The 22,126-nt window shown below is 40.2% G+C and overlaps 1 protein-coding gene across 5 annotated transcripts in view; it reads right to left on the bottom strand.

The window, feature by feature from the left end:
* TMEM117 (transmembrane protein 117) overlaps positions 1-22,126 on the bottom strand; it is a 277,135-nt gene that overhangs the window by 77,700 nt on the left and 177,309 nt on the right. For all 5 annotated transcript variants that reach the window (XR_013537034.1, XM_078376879.1, XM_020795539.3 and 2 more), the window contains one exon: positions 21,323-21,420. Coding sequence is in view for 4 of the 5 variants with exons in the window: in XM_078376879.1 (XP_078233005.1) it covers positions 21,323-21,420 (98 nt within the window). In the remaining variant the exon portion in view is untranslated. The remainder of the gene's footprint in view (positions 1-21,322; positions 21,421-22,126) is intronic.

Genomic DNA, 22,126 nt, shown 5'->3' with positions numbered 1-22,126 from the left:
GACATGAACACAAAATATTAAATACTGACTATTGAACTGAGACTTTTTATGATGGAACTTTCTTTTTCTTCTTTTCAAAACTTTGGAGAAATTGGAATTTCCTGGAGTAAATGTTTTTTGTGACTTGGCCTTTAATGGTCTAAATTGGCTCTCAGAAAACATGTGTAACAATTAAGAGAAATTTTATTTTCTGTATTTCACCTAAGTATAACATTTCCTACAGGAAATACAAGTAAAATATTTCCCATTTGCTCCTTATTTTTGAACTTACACCTTACCCCATGTCCTTCAAAGAGAAGATGAAGAACGACTAAGTCATGGAGTTTGGGGGAGTGGGGACTGATCCTGAGAACTTTGTGATGGCTCAATAGATTGCTACACATGACCATCAAACTGTGTGGTGGCTACTTTAGTAACAGAAGCGAGTGTTATAGGACACAACTATGTGCACTCCACATACAGTTTTAATTAGAGATGGGGACGAAGCAAAACAAATGGCGATTCATTTTGATTCGTGATTCATAAGGTTAATGACTCAATGAATGTGAATATACGAATATTCTTTGACGAATTGACAAATTGATTTGTTGATTCATCTTCAGTTTAAATGGCTATAGAAGTGGCCCCTAAGTACCTAGAGACACCTAATTTGCTGGACCCTTTCCTCAGACACTCTTCTACAATCCTGAAAGTTTGGTGAACATTGAATAATGGGCTCCTGAGTTATATAGTCACAAAAAGGACACCCCCGGGAAAGCTCCCCCCAGGCACTTAGAGAATTCAGAATCACAACAGAGCTTCCTATGTCTTTCCCCAACATGCCTGCCAACTTTGGTGAAGTTTGGATATCAGACATATGTGTTATTCACCCACAAATTGGGTCCCCCCAGGAGAGTTTACCACATAGCACAGAAGTCCATGGTATTGAGGGAGTTATTTTTGGCCCCAGCAGAATGAGAGATCTTTGGTACTGAGAGGCACGCATGAGGCATTGAGTTTGTCTTTAGCAACAATACAAAAAAAGACCCCCAAACCCCACCATTCTGCCTATTGGCCACTGATTAGCTGATCGGATGCCAATAGGCAGCCATGCACACCCCACAGCCAGCCACCCCACAACCTACCCACACACTCCTTTCCTTTCCCTACCTTAGCCCCCACTTGCTCCACTGACACCGCCTTACCTTAATCGCTGCTGCCAAGGTTTCCTTCTGGCCTCTCAGCCATGCATGTAGAAAGGGCGACTGGCTGCCTTTCGCAAAGATGGCAGCTGCAGCTTCCCTACCCTAAATGAAGCTGCAGCTGCCATCTTTGCAAAGGGCAGCCTGGATTCCCTTAAGGCAGGCTAAGGGAATCTAGGCTGCCCTTTCCAAAGATGGGAGCTGCAGCTTCCTTACACTGAATGAGGCTGCAGCTGCCATCTTTGCAAAGGGCAGCCAGTCTCCCTTTTTACATGCATGGCTGAGAGGCCAGAAAGAAACCCTGGCAGCAGTGATTAAGGTTAATGGGTTGTCAATGGGGGTGGGGTGGGGTGGGGTAGGCTGGGCTAAGGTAGGGAAAGGAAGAGGGTGTGGGGGTAGGCTGTTGGGGTGGCTGGCTGTGGGAGGGGGATGGCTGCCTATCTGCCACCTATCAGCTGATCGGCAGCCGGTAAGCAGAATGGTGCTGGGTTTTTTTAATAGGGAGGGGGTGCCGGTGGGGGAGGGCTAAGGTAGGGAGAGGAAGGGGGTGGGAAGGTATGCTGCGGGGTTTGGTGGCTGTGGGTGGTGGTGGCTGCCTATCCCCCACTGTTCAGCTGATCGGCAGCTGGTAAGCAGAATGTTTTTGGTTTTAATACGAAGGATGAATAAAAATCGATAAATATTTGTCCCTTCGTATTCATGGGGATCTCTGGAACCCATGAATATGAACGGATGAATAGTTAACAAATTAGCTATTTTCGTCAAAAAAAGCCGATCCATTTTTATATTCATCCCTATCTCTAGTTCTAATTCCTTTAAGAGGATGGTGAAAACTTACAATTTGACAGCAACCTTTGTGGGTATACAGGCAAATTTTTGCCCCTACATCCATCATAGCTGAGCCAGAGCAAGAAATGGTCTCAAATGCCCAAAATGTAGAGGAGTCAAAGCCAGTAGTAAGTGGACATTCATTTCTCTTTTTAATTTTTTTTTTACACTGGGGTGGGATGGGGACTGCAACTATCCATTGCAAATATCACCCTTCCTAGAAGCATCCAGAAGCAGAAAATGTACTGAGGACCTAGGTTATCGCCACATATGAGTTGTCAGGTTAACCCAGAAATGGGGAGAACTGAATTTTGGGATGGAGGAATGCTGTGAGCTTCGAAAGTAAATGGGGGGGGGGAATACTTTGCCCATCCTTGTTTTTAAAAATGGCTGACTTTCAAGGATGATGGAGGATGCTATTCCATCACTGAAGGCAACCTTTTGGATTTGGAATAGGTATGGGTGGCCACTGTCTTTTCATTCTCCTCAGGCTGCAGAATGTGTTGGGGTGGCCCTGAAAATACAGCGAGGAAAGCTTTTTTTCAAAGGGAGAGGGCCATGTACATTGTCTTCTTCCAATGAGGACACACACCATAAACCCATGGACTGGCTATGCTGGCAAATTTTTGACTTTCAGTCTACACAGCAGAGCAACTAAATTGTCATCCATAATATTTGGGACTGAAATGTGGAGGCAGAACAGCGTTTGCAAAATTGGACTCAGAAGGCTCAATTACACTGGTGGGCTCCATCCCACATCTTAATTGAGGGTGTTATCAGCATGCTAGCTGGCATAAATACTCTCACCCAACATAGACATAACTGTGCTCAGAACAATATACAGGAGAGAAGGGACTGAATCCTGTAGCAACAGTAGAACTTTACCTCTACTGCAGCATTGGTAGCATGTGGGTTTTGCTTTAATAACAGCCTAAAACTGAGTTTTCAAACATGCTTTGCTTTGCTTTAATGTTTACTTTAGATAAATTGCCTTTGCTTCATTGTGCCATGATCAGCCACTGGTACATGTCATTACTAGAGCTGAAACTGTCATTCTGCTAATGGCATCACTAAAATAACACATTAGGATGATATTTTTTCATGGGGAGTGTGTGGGATATCCATACATCTCCCAGAAGGAATTACTGTACATTATCAGCAAGCAATCCAGCAATCTTCTTAAACTACTGATTTTGCTGAGTTGTAGTAAGTCTAATTATTGGGAAATCCTATTACTTGAGGTGTATGAAACAACAACAAAGGAACCAGTTGCTGAAAAGAGAGATTTCTAAGCAGCCGAGATTCTTACCAATTGTTGTCTTGTGGACTTGTGAGCAGGATATTGTAAGCAAGAAGTGGACAGGAAAGGATGTTAAGGAAGGGAGAATAACATGCGACTTCTAATAAAGGAAGAAGTCTGTGGGCGCGTTCCCTTAGTAACATTGGGAACTATTATTTGATACTGATGATGTGCCAGAACTACAGCGTTCTAAACCAAAATCTATTTAAAGTATCTTTAACATGTGAAATGAAAGACACTGAAAAGGTACGGCTGACCTTCAGTACAATAGCAGCCCCATTGTATGCTCAGCAAAGAAGAGCAATTATCTAGAAATATGTTCCCAGAAGTTCTGAGGCATTCATTTCATCTCTGTGGGCTTCTACTGGAGCCTCTGGACTAGACGGGAGACTTTGGGAATCATAAAAGTAATCTGAAAATCAGAAACAATCCTGTACAGAGGACTCGGGGATACAGTATCTGCACATACCTGATGTCTGGTCAGCCTAAAAATAAGGAAGAAATGGTGGCGGCCAGCAGGACTCCTTTCCAGCATAAGACCAGTATAGTAGAAAATAAATGGGCTCTTAGCTTATCTGTCTTTGTATCATCTGCACTGACTATCAACAACATCTGGAGGGCCACACATTACTGTCCACCCATTTTAACTTGTGGCCATCCAGGGGAACGAATGAGTAGACATCTGTATGTAAAGCATGTGCTCTATACCAGTGCTCCCCAACCTTGGGCCTCCAGATGTTCTTGGACTACAACTCCCAGAAACCTTCACCACCACCTCTGCTGGCCAGGATTTTTGGGAGTTGAAGTCCAAGAACATCTGGAGGCCCAAGGTTGGGGGCCACTGCTCTATACTACTGAGGCATCATCACTTATGCGGTGGGAAGAATGAGATGTTCTAGACATTCTTGGGTTACTCTCCCATCTACCCTGGCCAGGCATAGCCAAGGGCAAGGAATGCAAGGAGTGTAGAATGAACAGTTACACTGATTCTAATGGATGAAGACAGGTCTCCCAGGAAAGAAGGGGCACCTTTCACAATCTAGTTCTCTCTCTTCAACCATTTTGGCTGCCTGAAGCTCAGCCCATGACCAGGATTAATAAACCCTTCTTTCACATTTAGCTGGCTGGATAGCTCACTGGTTTAGGAATCTGGCTGCAGAGCCAGAGGCTGAAAGTTTGATTCTCCACTGTGCATCCTGCGAGAAAAGTCAGCCTGTGTGGCCTTGGGTAAGCTGCACAGTCCCCAGAGCACCTGCAGAAGAAGGGAATGGCAAACTACTTCTGCATATTCTCTACCTCAAAAACCCTGAAAAAGGTCGCCATACGTCAGAATTGACTTGACAGCACATGGTATTCTTATCCTGCTTATTTCAAATTTGGCTAAAAAGCTAGCTAAATTCTAGACAGAAATTTGACCTATTTGGAATAGATCAGTTCACTGGCTGTGCTGACTGGAGGCTATGGTTACAAATATTTGCAGAAATTAGCATCACCTAAGCTCTTGATATTTGACAACTTTTGCAGTCCAGCTTCCAAGCCAAAGTCAAATTAGATGTTTCCCTCACCTTATCTTTAAGTCTGATGATTTTACTCATGGATCAGTTGCAAAAACAAGAACCACACAACCTTGAAGCAACTAACTGCAACTTCACCAAACAGACAAGGCTTAATTCAATTCTTGTTTGCAGGAGAAAAGCAAGAAAACAAATGCATCTGCATTTCTGATTGTCTCACATATGGTAGCAGAGCACTGTGCATGTCTGCGCAAACGTCCTACTGAGTTTAATGAGACTTACTCTGATGGAAGTGCATAATAAGGGACAGGGATCCTTAGCCTCTGGTGCTGAATCCAGCCTTCTTGAGGTCCCACTCTGAGCCACATCTCCTTCCCATCAATATATGCTAGATTCCTAAATTGTGTATGGTCTTTGTGCCCATTCTAAAAAATTGAAAGGCCTGTTGTAAGACTTCATTACTATCTTGCCACTGGGACATATCTCCCCTCCAGAAAATGGTCTCTGAAATCGAATTCAATCCTTCAGCTGAAAGAGCCCCCCACCCCTGAGATAGGACAGCAGCCTGCTAACGTTTAATGTACTCATGAATAAAGGTTTTCATTTCCAGAATGTCAAACTATGCTTTCCCTGCTTCAGGATCTATTTCTGTTTCTTGAAATGGCGATTAAAAATAATAGCGGCTGCTATATTAGTCAGTCAGAATTTAGATAAGCGATACAGCAGGCCCTCCAAAATGTTTTTAGACCATCGAAGAGTTGCTCAGAGAAAAATAGTGAATAAATTTAAAGCCCAAAATATGAGCCTCAGGCTGATGTGTTTGAACTTCACTGCAAACATTATTCATGCATATTTAATCGTTCCATTGAGACTTGGATTCTTTTGGAGAAGTTCCAGGCATTATTTCCATTCCATTAGGAAGCCTGTAGCCTGCACAATCCTTAATCCAAAATGATTGATTCCATAAATGTCTTACCACTTACTGACCTGAACACTAATTGAAGTTGTGTATTGATTAAAACAAAGTGTATTGTTTTCAGAAGCCAGCCAAAATATGTTGTAATCTCTGGAATGGCTTTGTGGCAGATGATAAAAGTGGCATTTCTAATGTGCATATACATACATTTTCTTTCCATGGAAGTGTGTCTCAAGATATAACTGCTAAAATTAAATGAAGGACAGCAAAACAACTCCAAAAACCCTTTGATAAATAAAGCTGAAAGAGAAAGGCACTCTGAAACAGACCTAAACCTTCACTAAAACATTAATAGCATGTTTGGGATTCTTCCATCTATACTTGAATCTTATAAAAGGTTTTGTTTGGGAAAATGTTGTACATTCTGCACATTAGAAAATGAAACTAAAAAAAACTACAGTACTCTAAATTCACCAGTGAAACATAGTCAGAAAAACATGGAAACCACTATTGATGGGTGGTTTAAATATAGAGGACTATATAAAACATTAATCCCTACTAAATAAAATTCATTGAAATGAACATAACTTTCATTTCTATTGATTTCAATGGGTTTCTTCTAGTTGTGGTTAATATTAGAGATGGGGACAAATATAAAAACGGATCGGCTTTTTGACGAAAATAGCCAATTCATTAAATATTTGTCAATCTGTATTCGTCAAATTTTAAGTCTCGACAAATACATCGATGAATCTTTTCCTGTATGTATAAATTTTAAAAATAGAAAAAACATTCTGCCTATTGGCCTCTGGTCAGCTAATTGGCGAGCCGATAAGCAGCCACCCACACCTACAGCTACCAACTCCCACTGCCTATCCCACCCATTCTTCTCCCTACCTTAGCCCCACCCCACCCCGCTGACACCCCCTTACTGTAATCGCTGCTGCCACTGCCGAGGTCTCCATCTGGTCTCTGCAGCCACGGTGTGTAAAAAGAAAGACTGGCTGCCCTTTGCAAACATGGTGGCTGCGGTTTCATTTAGGGCAGGGAAGCTGCAGCTGCTTGATGGCACGCAATTATCATTTTATCATAATTATCATTCTGTTATAACAAAGATAAAATTTCCCTTCATATAGGTGTCTGAAGAAAATGACTACTATGCCAACTTAGATCCAATGTTGTTTGGGCTTCAGCCTCACAAATTGAGTAGCCCAAGCTAACTGAAAATGACTGATATGTAAATGACAGTAATAATAATTGTGTATAGTCAATTCATATTCACGATTACCCTTTGCAGGGTATTATAGGTATACTCAAAAGCCACCCTTTCCATCTAGTAGCAAAACTATTTTTATTAAAAAAAAATGCTACATGGGTCAAAACATAGTAAACCCCAACATTCATTAGCAGACACTTTTTTATGTGAACAAGTTTTAAAAACATGGGGAGTATGAGGATGCTGAGGGGACAAGAATGTTGTGAGGATACATTTGGTTCACTCAGGTCTGGATGAGGCAGGTATTGATGACATGAGTGGTAGACTTCCCCAAGACTTGTCTGCTGTGGAAAATGGGTTGTTGGCCTAGCAATGGATTCCCATCCAAGAGATCCAAGATGGAGTCCCATTCAAGAGTGGCTATTCATATTTCAAAACAGCTGTTTTCCCTCTTGCCTCCAGCAACCTTCCCTCTCCCTCAGACTTCAGAGAAGAGGAAGAAATTTGTTTAATCAATCAAAGATTCTCTCTTCTCTTGATAGTTTTGGCCTAGTGCCTCTTCCCAAATGGTTTGAGACTTAATTTTGTTCTGTCTAGGATTTCTAATGCATTTTCTGCTATGATGTTTTGGACACGTAAATCAACACCACTGGTAGTGTAATCTCTCTTTTCCTTAATATTCTGTGTACATAAGGGTAAAATTATCCCACTGATTATCAGTATTATACTGGATTGCAGATATATTCCTGACTAAATATGGCAACCTGGCGCAATTTAATACTATACACTCTAACCACCCCACCTTGGTTTTGGGGTTTATAGATTCAGGACACAAATTAAATCTTTCCCATTTGTATATATGTCTCATTTTGTATATGATTTTTGCTATGAAACCTTTTATGTATATGATTGTCTATGCATGCACATAATGATGTTTCCTACCAGTTCTTGCACACAAAGGAGTGATGGCTTCTGTAGCACCATCTGCCTTGCTGTAGGAAAGCCATCATCTGGAGCAAAGGGATTAGGTTAGTGGAGGAAGAAAAAGAATATGTTTGCCAGTAGTCAGATGGTTCGGAAGAGTAGTCCCTCTACAGCCAGGCCAGAAGAGCTCCATCCTTTTGGAACTATGAAAAATAAATCTCTAAAAACCCTACATGAAATATTGGTAGAAGCCTTTCAAAGCCAGGGATAATCCCACACACATACTGCAGCAATGCTATGGGTGGGCTGAAGTCAGGAGTTCTTTTAAAAAGGGCTTTCAAAACAAAACTGAAAGATTCATATAAACAGTCCTTCACGATAATCAGAAAATAACCACCATTCTGTACACATAACTGTCAAAGGCATGGGAAAACATGCAGAGTCACCTGCAAAATGTGGTTGTTTGACTAAAACACACAAGGCAGGGAGGAAGGGAGTGACTGAGAACATTTAATGATGCAAGGAGAGACAGAGAGAGAGAGAGTAGTGTCCCTAATTTTAGGGTGAGGTGTCCTCGTCCAAGAAGTTGAGCTTGTAATTAGACATTGGTTTTACCTCTAGCCGCCTAGAATGGACGAGTCGCCCAGATAGGCGGGGTATAAATCAAATAAACAACAACAACAACAACACACTGTCTGCCTCAGTACACACGCAAATGAAACCAGAGCCTACCATCCCAAGAGCAAAACAAAGCAAAGTGATTTGCAAAATGTAGAGCTGAGAAAATTTTATGCTAGGACAACTAGATATCTTTAATAACTGATTTAGAAACGCCATTTCTCAGTCCATTGCTGAGCATCTTGTGTAGTTTGAAAGCGTAGCACAATAACAACAGATACCAAGGATTAAAGGCCCCAGAAAAATTACAAGTCCCTTGCCTGGTACAAAAAAAGATTACACAAGAGGTTCTAGGTAATAATAAAACCAGAGCTTAACAAGCTATACAGAGAAATGATACACAGACTAGTCATGTGTTGAGATTCTCTCTTATGAGAATTTTGGCCATTATCTTTCAATTCCTTTTGGAAAAAAAAAATTCATATGAGCAGAGATTTCAGCAAATTATCAGGAAAACGGAATTCAGATTTCTTATTGATTTATTTTCCACATCTATATCCTGCCTTTCTCCTAATGCATGGAACAAGATGCTCCCCCTACGTATGATGCAGCTGTATCTCATTGGGCCATGATGTACATTACAAGTGGCTGCCTTTCCAGCATCCCACACTTTAGTTGAAGCCACAGGGAAACCATTATAAGATAAGAAAAAATAAGAAATTCTAAATTGTCCTGTTGAAAGAGGTGGAAAATGAACCCACTTCATGGGAAAATAAAACTACTGGAAAGCCAAATTATGGAACAGCACTAGCTTCACCTGGAATTTCACACAACCTGGAATTTCACACAACACAGCTTTCCTCCATACCTGTTAAAGGGCTTATACGACAGGAAAGGACACATTGCTAGCACAATGTCATCACAACAAGTTTCAATCAGTACTCTAGCTTCTGATCCGTGGTCAAGGGTAGCCCCACATTCAACACGTTGTAGTGATTTCAATAGGAGGTGACCAAAAAAGCCAGCAGTCTCTATCCAAGTAGAATCACAGCTAGGAGGACACAGAAGACATTTTTTGCTTTCAATGATAGAGAAGGTTCTATACTCCTGGAATGAAAACTTTACCATTTGGGGTAGTGCAGCCCCTTTCAGAGCTGGTGTAACTCACCAGAGCTGGTTTAGAGGGTTGAAGTGCCTTGCTGGAAAGTCAGGAATTTCAATCCCCCTTGTGCCTTCCATGAGACTGACCAGCTGAGACTGCCTGCAGCTAACGTGTGGCTGACACTGTTACATACCTCCTCCCTCTGCAACCATGAAAAAGCAACACAGTCCCAGAGTGCCATCAGAAGAAGAGGGTGATATATCACTTCTGAATGTTTCATATCCGGAAAAACATGGGAGAGCTGCCATCATCCAGAAATGATCTGACAGCACACAAATATTCACTCCTTCCATAACATCTTAACAAGCATCCTCTTGAGCAGACAAGCCACCTACTAATGATAGTCTTGAAATTATTGGTTCCAGATAACTAATGGCCAAGCAGTGATGAAACATTCCTGCTGCTTAACCCAGCAGTTTCATATAGCTATTATAAAGAATGTAACCTTGTGGAATCCCGATGCATAAATGCCATGAGCTTGAGTTGAAATCCTTCAGCAACAAGTATTTATTTATTTACAACACCCATTAGATCCCGGCCGTGAAAGCCTTCGCGAATTTATTTATTTATTTATTTATCCTGCTTTCTCCTCCAAAAGGACCCAAGATGGCAGCAGCTGAAGAACCCAATGAGCAGCAGCATTACGTGGCTATCTACCCATGATTCCGACAACCATTCCAGAAGGATATTGATTAATTTCATTAATTTATATACTGTCCCATTAGTGCAGTGCACTGTTCTATCATGGCTAACAGTATCAAAAGCCATTGAGGCCATATTGCTGAATAACTTTTGTTGGTTGATGATTAACAAGGTTGCATGTATTACTTAGCAGACCTTGGAAATTAGTTTTAAAACAGATTTCTTCCCATTACTTCTTACAGTGTTTAAAAAGAAAGCCATTGCTATTAATCAATCAATCAATCAATCAGACCTTTATTGGCATAGACAAGACAACGTATAAAAGGAAAGTTAAAAGAGGAGTACAGTTTGCTGGTCTTTGTTACACAGGATTGTAACATAGTGTAGAAAGGATGCTACACTCGCAGATACATCCTGTAAAGAGTCACTCAACATAAAATAAACTTTGTCGGCTTCAGAGAGGCCTGATTTGTTTTTTAAAATTGGTTCTAAAAGTTGGATACGAGGGGCAGTATACTTGGGACACCCTAATAGGATATGGGAAATTGAATCGATACAGTTTTGTTTGCATGAACAAAGCCTATCTGCGTGGGGGGTCCTTAAAAATCTGCCCGTCAGGACTGCAGATGGCATCACATTAAACCGGGCCAATGAGAACGCCCTCCGGTGCTGGGGGTTACTTAGTGCAGAGAGGTATGAAGCTATATGTCCAAATTTGCAAGGAAGAGACAATTTCACTGGTGAACAAGTCTTGTTAGCCGCATTGTAAAGGTTTTGTTGCTCAATGTCCAGGACTCTTCGTTTAATTATTTGAAACGTTTCAGAGGCAGACAGCATATAGAAGGAGTCCAAGCATAGACCCAAAGCACTAATTTTTTTCTCGATGATGGCAAGCCAGTTGGAGGAGGACGAATCTTGAAGTAGTTGAAAAATGAGACTATTTGGATCAGGGTCGTTATGAAGTCTCAGCCAGTATTTGAAGGTAATCAACCAGGCTCTAGATTCGATTGAAGTCTGTCCGGTTTCTAGGCAGAGAGCAGCGTATGGGACGCAATTAGGCAGCCCTAATATTTTGTTACATTGCCATTAATCACTGTAATATTGAAAAAAGTAACTTGCAATGGTAAGGAAGTGGAGTTGTCTACAAAAGCTCACATTAAAATATAGCAGTTAGTCTTTAAGGTGCTAGAACATTTTTGTCATCTTTATTTTATGTGTTTGTGTGTTTTTCCTGTTAGACTAACTATACTTCTAAACTATTACTATATATATATATATTTACTTTTCTATTACATTCTATTACCTAAAAAAAAAACTTCCGAAGATTGGTAAGAGAATGGCATAAGCTTGAAAAATTAAGCTTATCCAGAAATGCCTTAGAATGCTCATTAAAAGTAACCTTTGAAAGTAACTAGAAAACTATCTTCATTACTGCTAAATATAATGCAAAATTGGTTACATTTTAATGTAATGTTTGACACTAGCAAAAACTAGTTACATGGTTTCTTTGTAATCCATCACTTCCAAGCCTTGCATTCTGGCTGCTTGCAAACACTGACTCGTCTAATGTTTTTGTAGCTCCTAAATTTAGCAGCCAACAGACGAAGAGCAATGCATATGCTTTGTGGACAGCAATCCACTTCATTAGATGAGGATTATGACTGATATCCAACAATTTCCACCCAGCAAGATAGGATGCCAATAGTGAACCAGATTTCCCCTCCACTGCAGCCTTTTGTCTTTGGTGTGAGCCATCAAGATGCTTGATAAGGACTCTATGATTTGTTGTTGCATCCTTTTTTAATTTAAAAATTAAGTAAAACAAACAACAACAAGCTCACATTACAAAACAATATACCATGTAGAACAAAATAAAACAAAATATAGCAATCAACAATTAACAAATAAACAGTATATTTTAAATGTAATATTTGTAGCAAATCTGATTACATAAAATAAAACTTAGTGCACACCCCTGCAGTCTTCTGTCATTGATATGTGCCACCAAGATGCCTCCAATTTATGGTGATCCTATAATTTCTTCTTATTATTGTTGTATTGTGTCAAGTTGCCTCTGACCTATAGTGACTCTATGAATAAGTTATCTTCAGAATGTCCTATCATCTATTGCCCTGATCAGCTCTTGCAAAATGGAGGCCCTATGAACTACTTAACTCCAGAAAGTCATGTCATTAACAGCCCCGCTCACATCTTGCATATTAAAGGCTGCGACTTCCTTTATCAAGTCAGCCCTTCTCACATTTAAACTTCCTCCCCACCCTGCATCACACTTTTCCTAGCATAATCACCTTGCCCACTGTTAGCATCTGGTCTCCCCATGATATACCCAGCATCGATTCTGTTTCAACACTCTGGCTACTGCAGCCTGCTGTTCACCGTCACGTTTATTCAACGAGGAACATGGTGGTGGGTAAAGGGTGACAACAGGAAGGAGATGCATTCACACTTTGTTGGTTTTACTCTTTACTGGAAGGAAGACTCATGGAAATCTGTTGGGCGGGCCCATACAGGACTTCACTGTTAGCTATGCAAAACAAATTACATGCAAAACAAGATAGGATACCATACAGAAGGCATGTTGATGCTGAAGCAGTGGTCCCCAACCTTGGGCCTCCAGATGTTCTTGAACTACAACTCCCAGAAACCTTCACCACCACCTCTGCTGGCCAGGATTTCTGGGAATTGAAGTCCAAGAACATCTGGAGGCCCAAGGTTGGGGACCACTGTGCTGAAGGATGGGAATTTGTCTTCAGAAGCCATGTAAAAACAGCCACTAAGCAGTATCATTAGATTTGACCCAGTAACCCCTCACCAACGGTTCTAATATTTTTCTAAAAAGTACAATCAGAGGCATCTCACGGGTGCCTCAGATTTGATTTATTTCAGGTGAATCCACAATAATTAAAACGAGTAGTTCAGTTCAAGCCATTTAAAGGGAAACCAGTTCCATTAAACAAGAGAGATAGAAAAACACAGCAAAAAAAAAAAGCTGTTTCTTAAAAACTGCAGAGGGAGGAGGGGAGATGTGCTTTGGAGGTCAACCAATTAGAAGCATTTCAAGGAGAAAGTGTAATCAACAGCAGGAGGGGGAGAGAGTAGTGGAAAGCTTTTGTAATAGCCTCAGTCTTAGCTATATTTTTTGGAGGAAGCTAATGCTGAGGGAACAACTAATGCAATTTAAAATCTATGCCAGCGCCATTTTAATGCAGACTTCTGGCAACCCCTCATTCCCTCTCTGATTGGCTTTGTAGTTAATGCAATCAAATATATGTTATGAAGTGACAGAAAGTGTGAATGCTGACAGGCAATGGAAATGCTGGAATGCTCTCAAAAATATTTGCTTTATTCAGATGTAAGATGTTTTTTTTTCAGCCCCCTTTACTAAGTTGGTCTGTTGAAGCTCATGAGGATTTGCCTATTAACAAGAGGAAGCAGCTTATATTTATTTCATGGGGAGTGGTAACTCTAAATCAAGGCGACAATAAGAGTCATGGTCCATCGTGATTCAAGCTCAGCCAATTCATAAGAGATGGATGCAAATGGACCAGGTGATACTTGCTAGCTATTGAAAACACCACCATATTCGACTCTTCACTTACCATTGAGTACGTTAGAACACAGAGACTGCATAATTTTCTTCAACACAATACCATCACAAGCACAAAGTACCTCACTTCTATACACGTCAAAGATTTACAGCCTATTTGTAGTTCTAATAATTTCATGACAGCCATTCAAATACGTCATCTTTGTGCTACAGAATTTGAAAGCAAAGGGGGCAGGATGTGAGGAGCAAAGGAAGAGAAAATGTATTTATTAGACAACGAGACCCATACAGCAGTTGTTAACATACTGCGATGTACTGACATTTTAATCTCTCTGAGGCTCAATCCATTTCTTTCCCTATTTGCACAATTGTGGGTAGACAACATATAATTACACACAGCAAAAACATGAGCATGCTGTTCTTATTATTTCATCTCTGTTACAAAGGAAAATTGAATGCCTTGATATTGTTCAGCTGTCTGAAGATTCTCCAAGTGCAAAAAAAAGCTATATTGATTTTTACAATAAAATACTTTTTAAAGAAGTCTCAGGCAAGGACTCACTGAGCTGTCTTTTGTTACATGATGTACATATATTGAACGTAGACAGGTTTGATAAAGTTGACATTAAGTGCAAGAATCAGACCAATGGATTTGCAGGACTGGCATTGTGAGGCTGAACTTTCCTTTTTCTCAGTGCCGCTGCACTGTAGATTAGAAGCAAGCATATAAACAAAGAGTAACCCTGGGTGGGAGGGCAAAGCAGAGAACAACAGCCCAGCTGCTCTTATTCTTCCAGTAATATTAGTTCTTATTTTTGCAAGCTAAGAGCCACATTTAAGGGGTCCTTCCTGCACCTACTGTGCTTCCCCGAAAATAAGACAGGGTCTTACAGTAATTTTTGCTCCAAAAATGAATTAGGGCTTATTTACTTTTTTTTCATGTACAACAATCTGCATTTATTCAAATACAGTCATGTCATCATCTTCTGGTTGCTGCACAGTGGTGGAGAGTGGGGTTTCAATTAAATGGGGCTTATTTTGGGGGTAGGGCTTATATTACAAGCATCCTGAAAAACCATACTAGGGCTTATTTTCAGGTTAGGTCTTATTTTCAGGGAAACAGGGTATTATTTATCCAGGCCAAGAAAGCAAATGGATAGTCGTAAACACCATGAAATTGTACAAGTCAATAACATTCACATATTATCAATAAATGCACACACCACTTTTAGAGCGACATGTCACCATCAATTAGGGCAATCCTATTTTAGGCAGGCTGAAGCGATCACAGCAGATATAGAGGGCTGAGGAGCAGATAGAGCTGTGTTGGTACCCCAGCCAGTTTCCTGTAAGTGAGCTTGCTGCCCTGAGGTTCTCTGAAAGACTTAAGCTATGAATCTGGTTAGCTTTGCACATGGAATGCAGGAAGATACAATCTTGTCTGCCTTAGGCAGCAAAAGGTCTTGGGCTGGTCGTAGGTAGAGTCTTCAGCATGTCAGGAACTAGAATGTTGTAACTGTTGAAATACATGGCTTGTCCAAATTGTTACTGGCTAATGGCTTCAATAACTGTAGTAAAATCCCAAGATGGAGGTTGCAAATTTGTAAAAACAACTAGAGGTGTGTTAGTATATATAAAAAAGGAAGTCCATGGTGGGTGGAAGTTTCTTTAGGATGAAAAGGCATATTCTCAAACAATTCATCTAAGAAAGAACAGAGAGCAGGGAGAAATCTGAAGAAGCCAGGGTGGCTGCATAAAGAGCTTATAGATGAGTTAAGTTTTTGAAGGGTGATTATAAGCAATTGAAAAAGAGGCAAATCACGAAAGAAGAATCCAAGTGAGTAGCCAATATGTGTTAATGGAAGGTTAGAAAGACTAAAGCCAACAATGAGTTCAAACAAGCAAGAGAGTTTGAAAGTTTCAAGACCCAGCATATGTTTCTCAAAAACAAATCATGCCAGACTAATATTATTTCCTATTTTATATAGTATAGCAAGCTTGCTTGGTTGATGGGATTGCTGTGTGCCCAAGCTGATCAAACATGGACTAGACACTGCTACTGGCAGATGAATTTATAGCTGGTTGAGTACCCAAAGAATGTTCACCAATGGCTCCTAGTTATTCTGGTGAGAAATGACAAGGGGGGTAGGTACCAAAAGTTCTGTTTTAGGCCCTATATTGTTCAATATTTTTTATAAATGGATGAGGGTATGCACAGGATGCTCATCAAATTCACAGATGGCACCAAACTTGGAGGGGAGCTAGACAGAATCAGAATTCAATAGGACTTTGATAGACTGGAGAACAGAGCCAAAAGACACAATGTGATTTTAAAAAAGGAAAGACATAAAACAGTAGTTTTGCTCATTTTAAATGTGCTACAAGACACTATTATACTACATTTTAACACTGTTAGGTTTTCCCACTTCCTTTCCTTTCTGCTTACTAGAACACGTAGGTTGATGCTCCTGAATTCTTGGCAGCCAGTTCACAAATAATGTCACTATATGAGATGTGCTGCCTAAGACATTTGTATTTCATTGCCCACAGTTAAAAATAAAGACACTTACATTGCCCTTTACATGTTTAAAATCCCAATTGGACTAATTCTTCCTGGTTGAAAAATTTCTTAAACATGAACAAAAGCAATGTTCAGATTTTTGTGACAAATTATTACAAGGTAAAAGTACACTTACAAAACTCACACTGGAAAAAAACAAAACAGCAACTAACACAGTTGAAGGAAGGTAGAACATAAATTACCAAATGATCCTTGCTTTCCCTCTTGGGTAGACTTAAAAAGATAACACCAAGCTATGTAAAACAGTAACAACTCTGCTAATTACTGCACTGCTGGCCAAAAATGGAGAATAAAACCTTCCCCACAATCAGATCATGCACAAAAGAGGAATCTTTGGCATGAAATGTTAATGCACAAAATGTATTATGAAAAAAAAACTTCATGAAAAATAGCAAAAGAAAACATAGTCTTTGGAATGTGGTAAGAAACCTAATTTTGGAATGAAAATTCTAATTATCAGAATGTGAAGAGATATGTCATTTGACTTTATGAAAATTCTTATTACCAATTAGTTCTAGAGGACTGGGATACTGAACATAATTAATGATCACCCCAACATACGGGCTGTTTAAAATTATGGGTTCATTTCAATAAATATGTACGTCTGTCTTTGTTATTTCTGACTCCCTTTTTTTCTGGTTTTGTACTTTATAGATTCTAGAACTGACACCAAAAAAAGATGTTCTTGTCATTATAGGGGACTGGAATGCTAAAGTAAGGAGTCAAGAGATAAAAGGAAAAACAGGGAAGTTTGGCCTTGGAGTTCAAAATGAAGCAGGGCAAAGGCTAATAGAGTTTTGTCAAGAGAAAAAACTGGTCATCACAAACACTCTTTTCCAACAACACAATAGGCGACTCTACACATGGACATCACCAGATGGGCAATACCGAAAGCAGATTGATTATATTCTATGCAGCCAAAGATGGAGAAGCTCATACAGTCAGCAAAAACAAGACCTGGAGCTGATTGTGGCTCTGATCATCAGCTTCTTATAGCAAAACTCAAGCTCAAGGTATAATCTGACTAGCCCAGTAGTTTTTCCTACTTTCTTCCTACTTTCTTCACTCCCGCTCTGTATTCATTATGAATCCCTTATGAATACAGAGAGGGAGTGAAGAACAGATTTAAGGAACTAGATTTGGTGGACAGAATGCCTGAAGAACTAGGGATGGAGGCTCGTAATGTTGTACAGAAGGTAGCAACAAAAACCATCCCAAAGAAAAGGAAATGCAAAAAAGCAAAGTGCTGTCCAACTCGGCCTTACAAATAGCAGAGAAGGGAAACAAAATCCAAGGGAGATAGGGAAAGCTACAGAAAATTGAATACAGTCTTCCAAAGAATAAAGGAAAGACAAAAGGGCCTTCATAAATGCACAGTGTAAAGATATATAGGAAAATAATAGAAAGGGAAAAACCAGAGATCTGTTCAAGAAAATTGGTGCTATTAAAGGAACATTTCATGCAAAGATGGATGTGATAAAGGACAAAAACGGTAGGGACCTAAAAGAAGCAGAAGACATCAAGAAGAGGTGGCAAGAATACACAGAAGAATTATAGCACAAAGATCTGGATGTCCCAGACAACCCAGATAGTGTGGTTGCTGACCTAGAGCCTGACATCCTGGAGAGTGAAGTCAAGTGGGCCTTAGAAAGCATAGATAACAACAAGGCCAGTGAAGGTGATAGCATTCCATGGAACTATTTAAAAGCCTAAAAGATGATGCTGTTAAGGTGCTACACTCAATATGCCAGCAGGTTTAGAAAATTCAGCAGTGGCCAGAGGATTGGAAAAGATCAGTCTACATCCCAATCTCAAAGAAGGGCAGTGCCAAAGAATGCTCCAACTACCATACAATTGTACTCATTTCAGACACTAGCAAGGTTATGCTCAAAATCCTAAAAGGTAGGCGTCAGCAGTATATGGACCGAGAAGTCCCAGAAGTACAAGCTGGATTTCCAAGGGGCAGAAGAACTAGAGACCAAATTGCAAACATGCGTTGGATTAGGGAGAAAGCCAGAGAGTTCCAGAAAAACATCTACTTCTGCTTCATTGACTATGCAAAAGCCTTTGACTGTGTGGACCACAGCAAACTATGGCAAGTCCTTAAAGAAATGGGAGTGCCTGAGCACCTTATCTGTCTTCTGGGAAATCTATATGTGGGACAGGAAGCAACAGTTAGAACTGGATATGGAACAACTGATTCGTTCAAAACTGGGAAAGGAATATGACAAGGCTGTATATTGTCTCCTTTCTTATTTAACTTATATACAGAATACATCATGCGAAAAGCAGGACTAGATGAATCCCAAGATGGAATCAAGATTGCCGGAAGAAATATCAACAACCACTGATATGCAGATGATACCACTCTGATAGCAGAAAGTGAGGAGGAATTAAAAACCTCTTAATGAGGGTGAAAGAAGAGAGCTCAAAAATGGTCTGAAGCTCAACATCAAAAAAACTAAGATCATGGCCACTGGTTCCATCATCTCCTGGCAAATAGATATGGAAGCAGTGACAGATTTTACTTTCTTGGGCTCCCTGATCACTGCAGATGGTGACAGGAGCCACAAAATTAAAAGATGCCTGTTTCTGGGGAGGAAAGTGATGACAAACCTAGACAGCTTCTTAAAAAGCAGAGACATCACCTTGCCGACAAAGGTCCACATAGTCAAAACTATGGTTTTTCCAGTAGCAATGTATGGGAGTGTGAGTTGGACCATAAAGGTGGCTAACTGCCGAAGAATTTATGTTTTTGAACTGTGGTGCTGGAGGAGACTCTTGAGGGTCCCCTGGACTGCAAGGAGAACAAACCTATCCATTCTGAAGGAAATCAACCCAGAGTGCTCACTGGAAGGACAGATCCTGATGCTGAGGCACCAATACTTTGGCCATCTCATGAGTAGAGAAGACTCCCTGGAAAAGACCCTGATTTTGGGAAAGTGTGAAGGCAAGAGGAGAAGGGGACGACAGAGGATGAGATGGATGGACAGTGTCACCGAAGCTACCAACATGAATTTGACCAAACTCCAGGCAGAAGTGGAAGACAGGAGGGCCTGGCGTGCTCTGGTCCATGGGGTCACGAAGAGTCAGACACAACTTAACGACTAAACAACATCAACAACAACACTTTTTAGATTGACAGGAAAAATAATACTCCTCATCTTGAAACAAAACATTTATGCAGAAGATACTTATAAGAACTTCACAGCACCACTGGATCAGACTAAGACTAACATCGAATAGTGCCACTATACCAGCCCAAAGTCCACTGCAATATTAGATATGTATTTACTTATGAATTCTGTGTAAAGATCACATCCAGTATAGTTTCTGTTGTTCTGTTAGAGTTAGGACTCATCTAGTCATTCATTTTTAACAGTAATAAGATAGGCACTTTGGGATAGAGTCTACTAGCTGGAGAAGAAAAGAATAAACCTGGAATTTTGAAAAGTTGCTGTGACTATCGCCATGTCACTCATTCTATTCGTATTCATGAGCTGATTTGCATGAGCCTATGAGAGGACTGGAGAGGCGGAGTCAACAGCTACATGAGGTTTGGTGGGAGAAGAAGGAGTCATATAGGGCTGGTTAGTCGGGGGGAAAACAGATACTGAGAGATAAAACTGGTTAAGAAAATAGGTAGAGAAGGTGGTAATGACATAGCTAGAGAAAAGACGTATGTACTGAGAGAACTGTTGATGATTTGCTTGTGTATGTTTATCTGAGGAACTTCTGTTATTATTCAATCTGCTTCACTTCAATAAATACATTCTGTTTCTGTTCACAAATCAAGTGTTCAGACAAATGTCATTTATATTATCGATTGAGGTAATCCACTGGTGGCAGCGAGAGGAAAATGCGACATGAGCCTTTGTGAGGGAAAAACAAGCAGGGGCCACAAGGGCGAATGCCACAGTTGCCTTTTGGACAAAAATGCCCAGAATGCCTATGATTTCTCTGCTAGACTTGTCCTCAATGGTTTCCTCTTATTCCTCTTTCAAAGTTACCCAGACTACTATGTAAGTGGTTCTGTACATTAATTTCATGTTGCATGAAGACATGTTTCCTCTCTTCTGTCCTAAATCAGTCAACTCTGTTGATGACCCAAAGTGGTAGCATTTTCATTCTGCTTGAAGCTGTTATTGCTTACATGAAAAGTCATAATCGGTTTCCATCACCAAATACATCCATGACGCTGGATAGATTATGTTAGTGTTGACCACTTATACTGAAGCTCGTCTTGCAATTTAGAGAAGTCTTGTACTAAGTGTTACTTAAGCAGCTACAGCAATGGATAGTTATATGCATGGTGCCAACGAGGCAGTTGCCATAGCAAAATGAAGAGCTTTGTTAGTTGATCATAAGGAAACAGCATATTTGACTTCTGTTTGGAAGATGTTCACATGACAGCCCAATTGTCCCCTTCATTTTTGAAAAAGGAGTTGTCTTATTTTCACCTTTATGAATAGATGGCCCTCAAGTAGAAGGCCAGGATCACATGTACTGTTAGATTCATGCTGGCCAAAAGAAATGTGTATCTACTTGCTCCTCCATTAAGTGGTGACTTTTATAAAGCTGGTGTATATTGAAAATATGATTTGGGTCTGCAGTACAGATGGTCATGCTGAAGAATCACAGCATTGGTTCTTGGTGTAGTGTAGTTTCTGTCCTACTGTACTTAAGAATATGATTTTTGCTGGGTGAACAGATGCAATATGGCATTTAATTAGAAATGATAATCACAGTTTTAAGCTACATCACTTAGGAAACAGCCCCTTCATAGCGGTTCACAACAAAAGAGTAAGATGCCATGTTTGGTACAGGCATGTAGGCAGGAAATCTTGGTAAATGAACTGTGCTGCTGCCTACCAGAACAAAACGATCCTGGTATTTCCCCTTTTCCAAAAAGCTCTGGCAGATTTCCCCCAGTCAGGATAAGGCTTGTCCTGTAGCATCATGTCTGTAACCTAAAATGGAGGGAGAAAGAAATATAATAATTCAACCTGCTTTTATTCAGCTCACATAAAAACATTTCAATTATACATTTATCCTATGACATTCTTATGCTCTAAATTCATGTTTTCACATGTCCAAACTCATTGGTAACAATGCATATGTAGTAACGCAGCCCTATTTTACATGTGGTTACATAAGAGTAAATCCCAACAGGTTCAGTGGAATGTCTTCATAAATAAATATGCATATAATCATCATAAGATTTCCATGAAGTAATCTCTTATTAAGGAAAGAGGCATTCATACAAAAGAGGAACTACCACATTTATTTCAAGCAATATGCCTGCATAAGTTATACCTGCAACACACCTCTTCTTTTTAGCTGCAATTGAAGAAGACAGGATATCCCACTGCCACTTAGCAGGGAAGTATTACACAAACAAGATTTTAAGCAATCTTAGAAGGCACTGAAATGTGTGTTTCTTTGTCACCTACTGTAGTTCTATCAATCAGAATGGATGAACATGAGGGGAATGATTATTGGCTACACAAGCCATAGAACTGGTAGAATAAATCAGCAACACAACAGTAGGGTGGCACCCAGATTACACAGGATAGGCTGTACAGGTGCAAAATGGAATTTACCAAAAGATGTGTGTTTCCTTTCATTTTAGACTTTTATTGCTTCCATTCCTTTTGATCACCCCAGATACCAAAA

This window comes from Pogona vitticeps, chromosome 5 (assembly GCF_051106095.1).
Source record: "Pogona vitticeps strain Pit_001003342236 chromosome 5, PviZW2.1, whole genome shotgun sequence".
NCBI lineage: Eukaryota > Metazoa > Chordata > Lepidosauria > Squamata > Agamidae > Pogona > Pogona vitticeps.
This window is presented reverse-complemented; position numbering and strand designations above follow the sequence as displayed.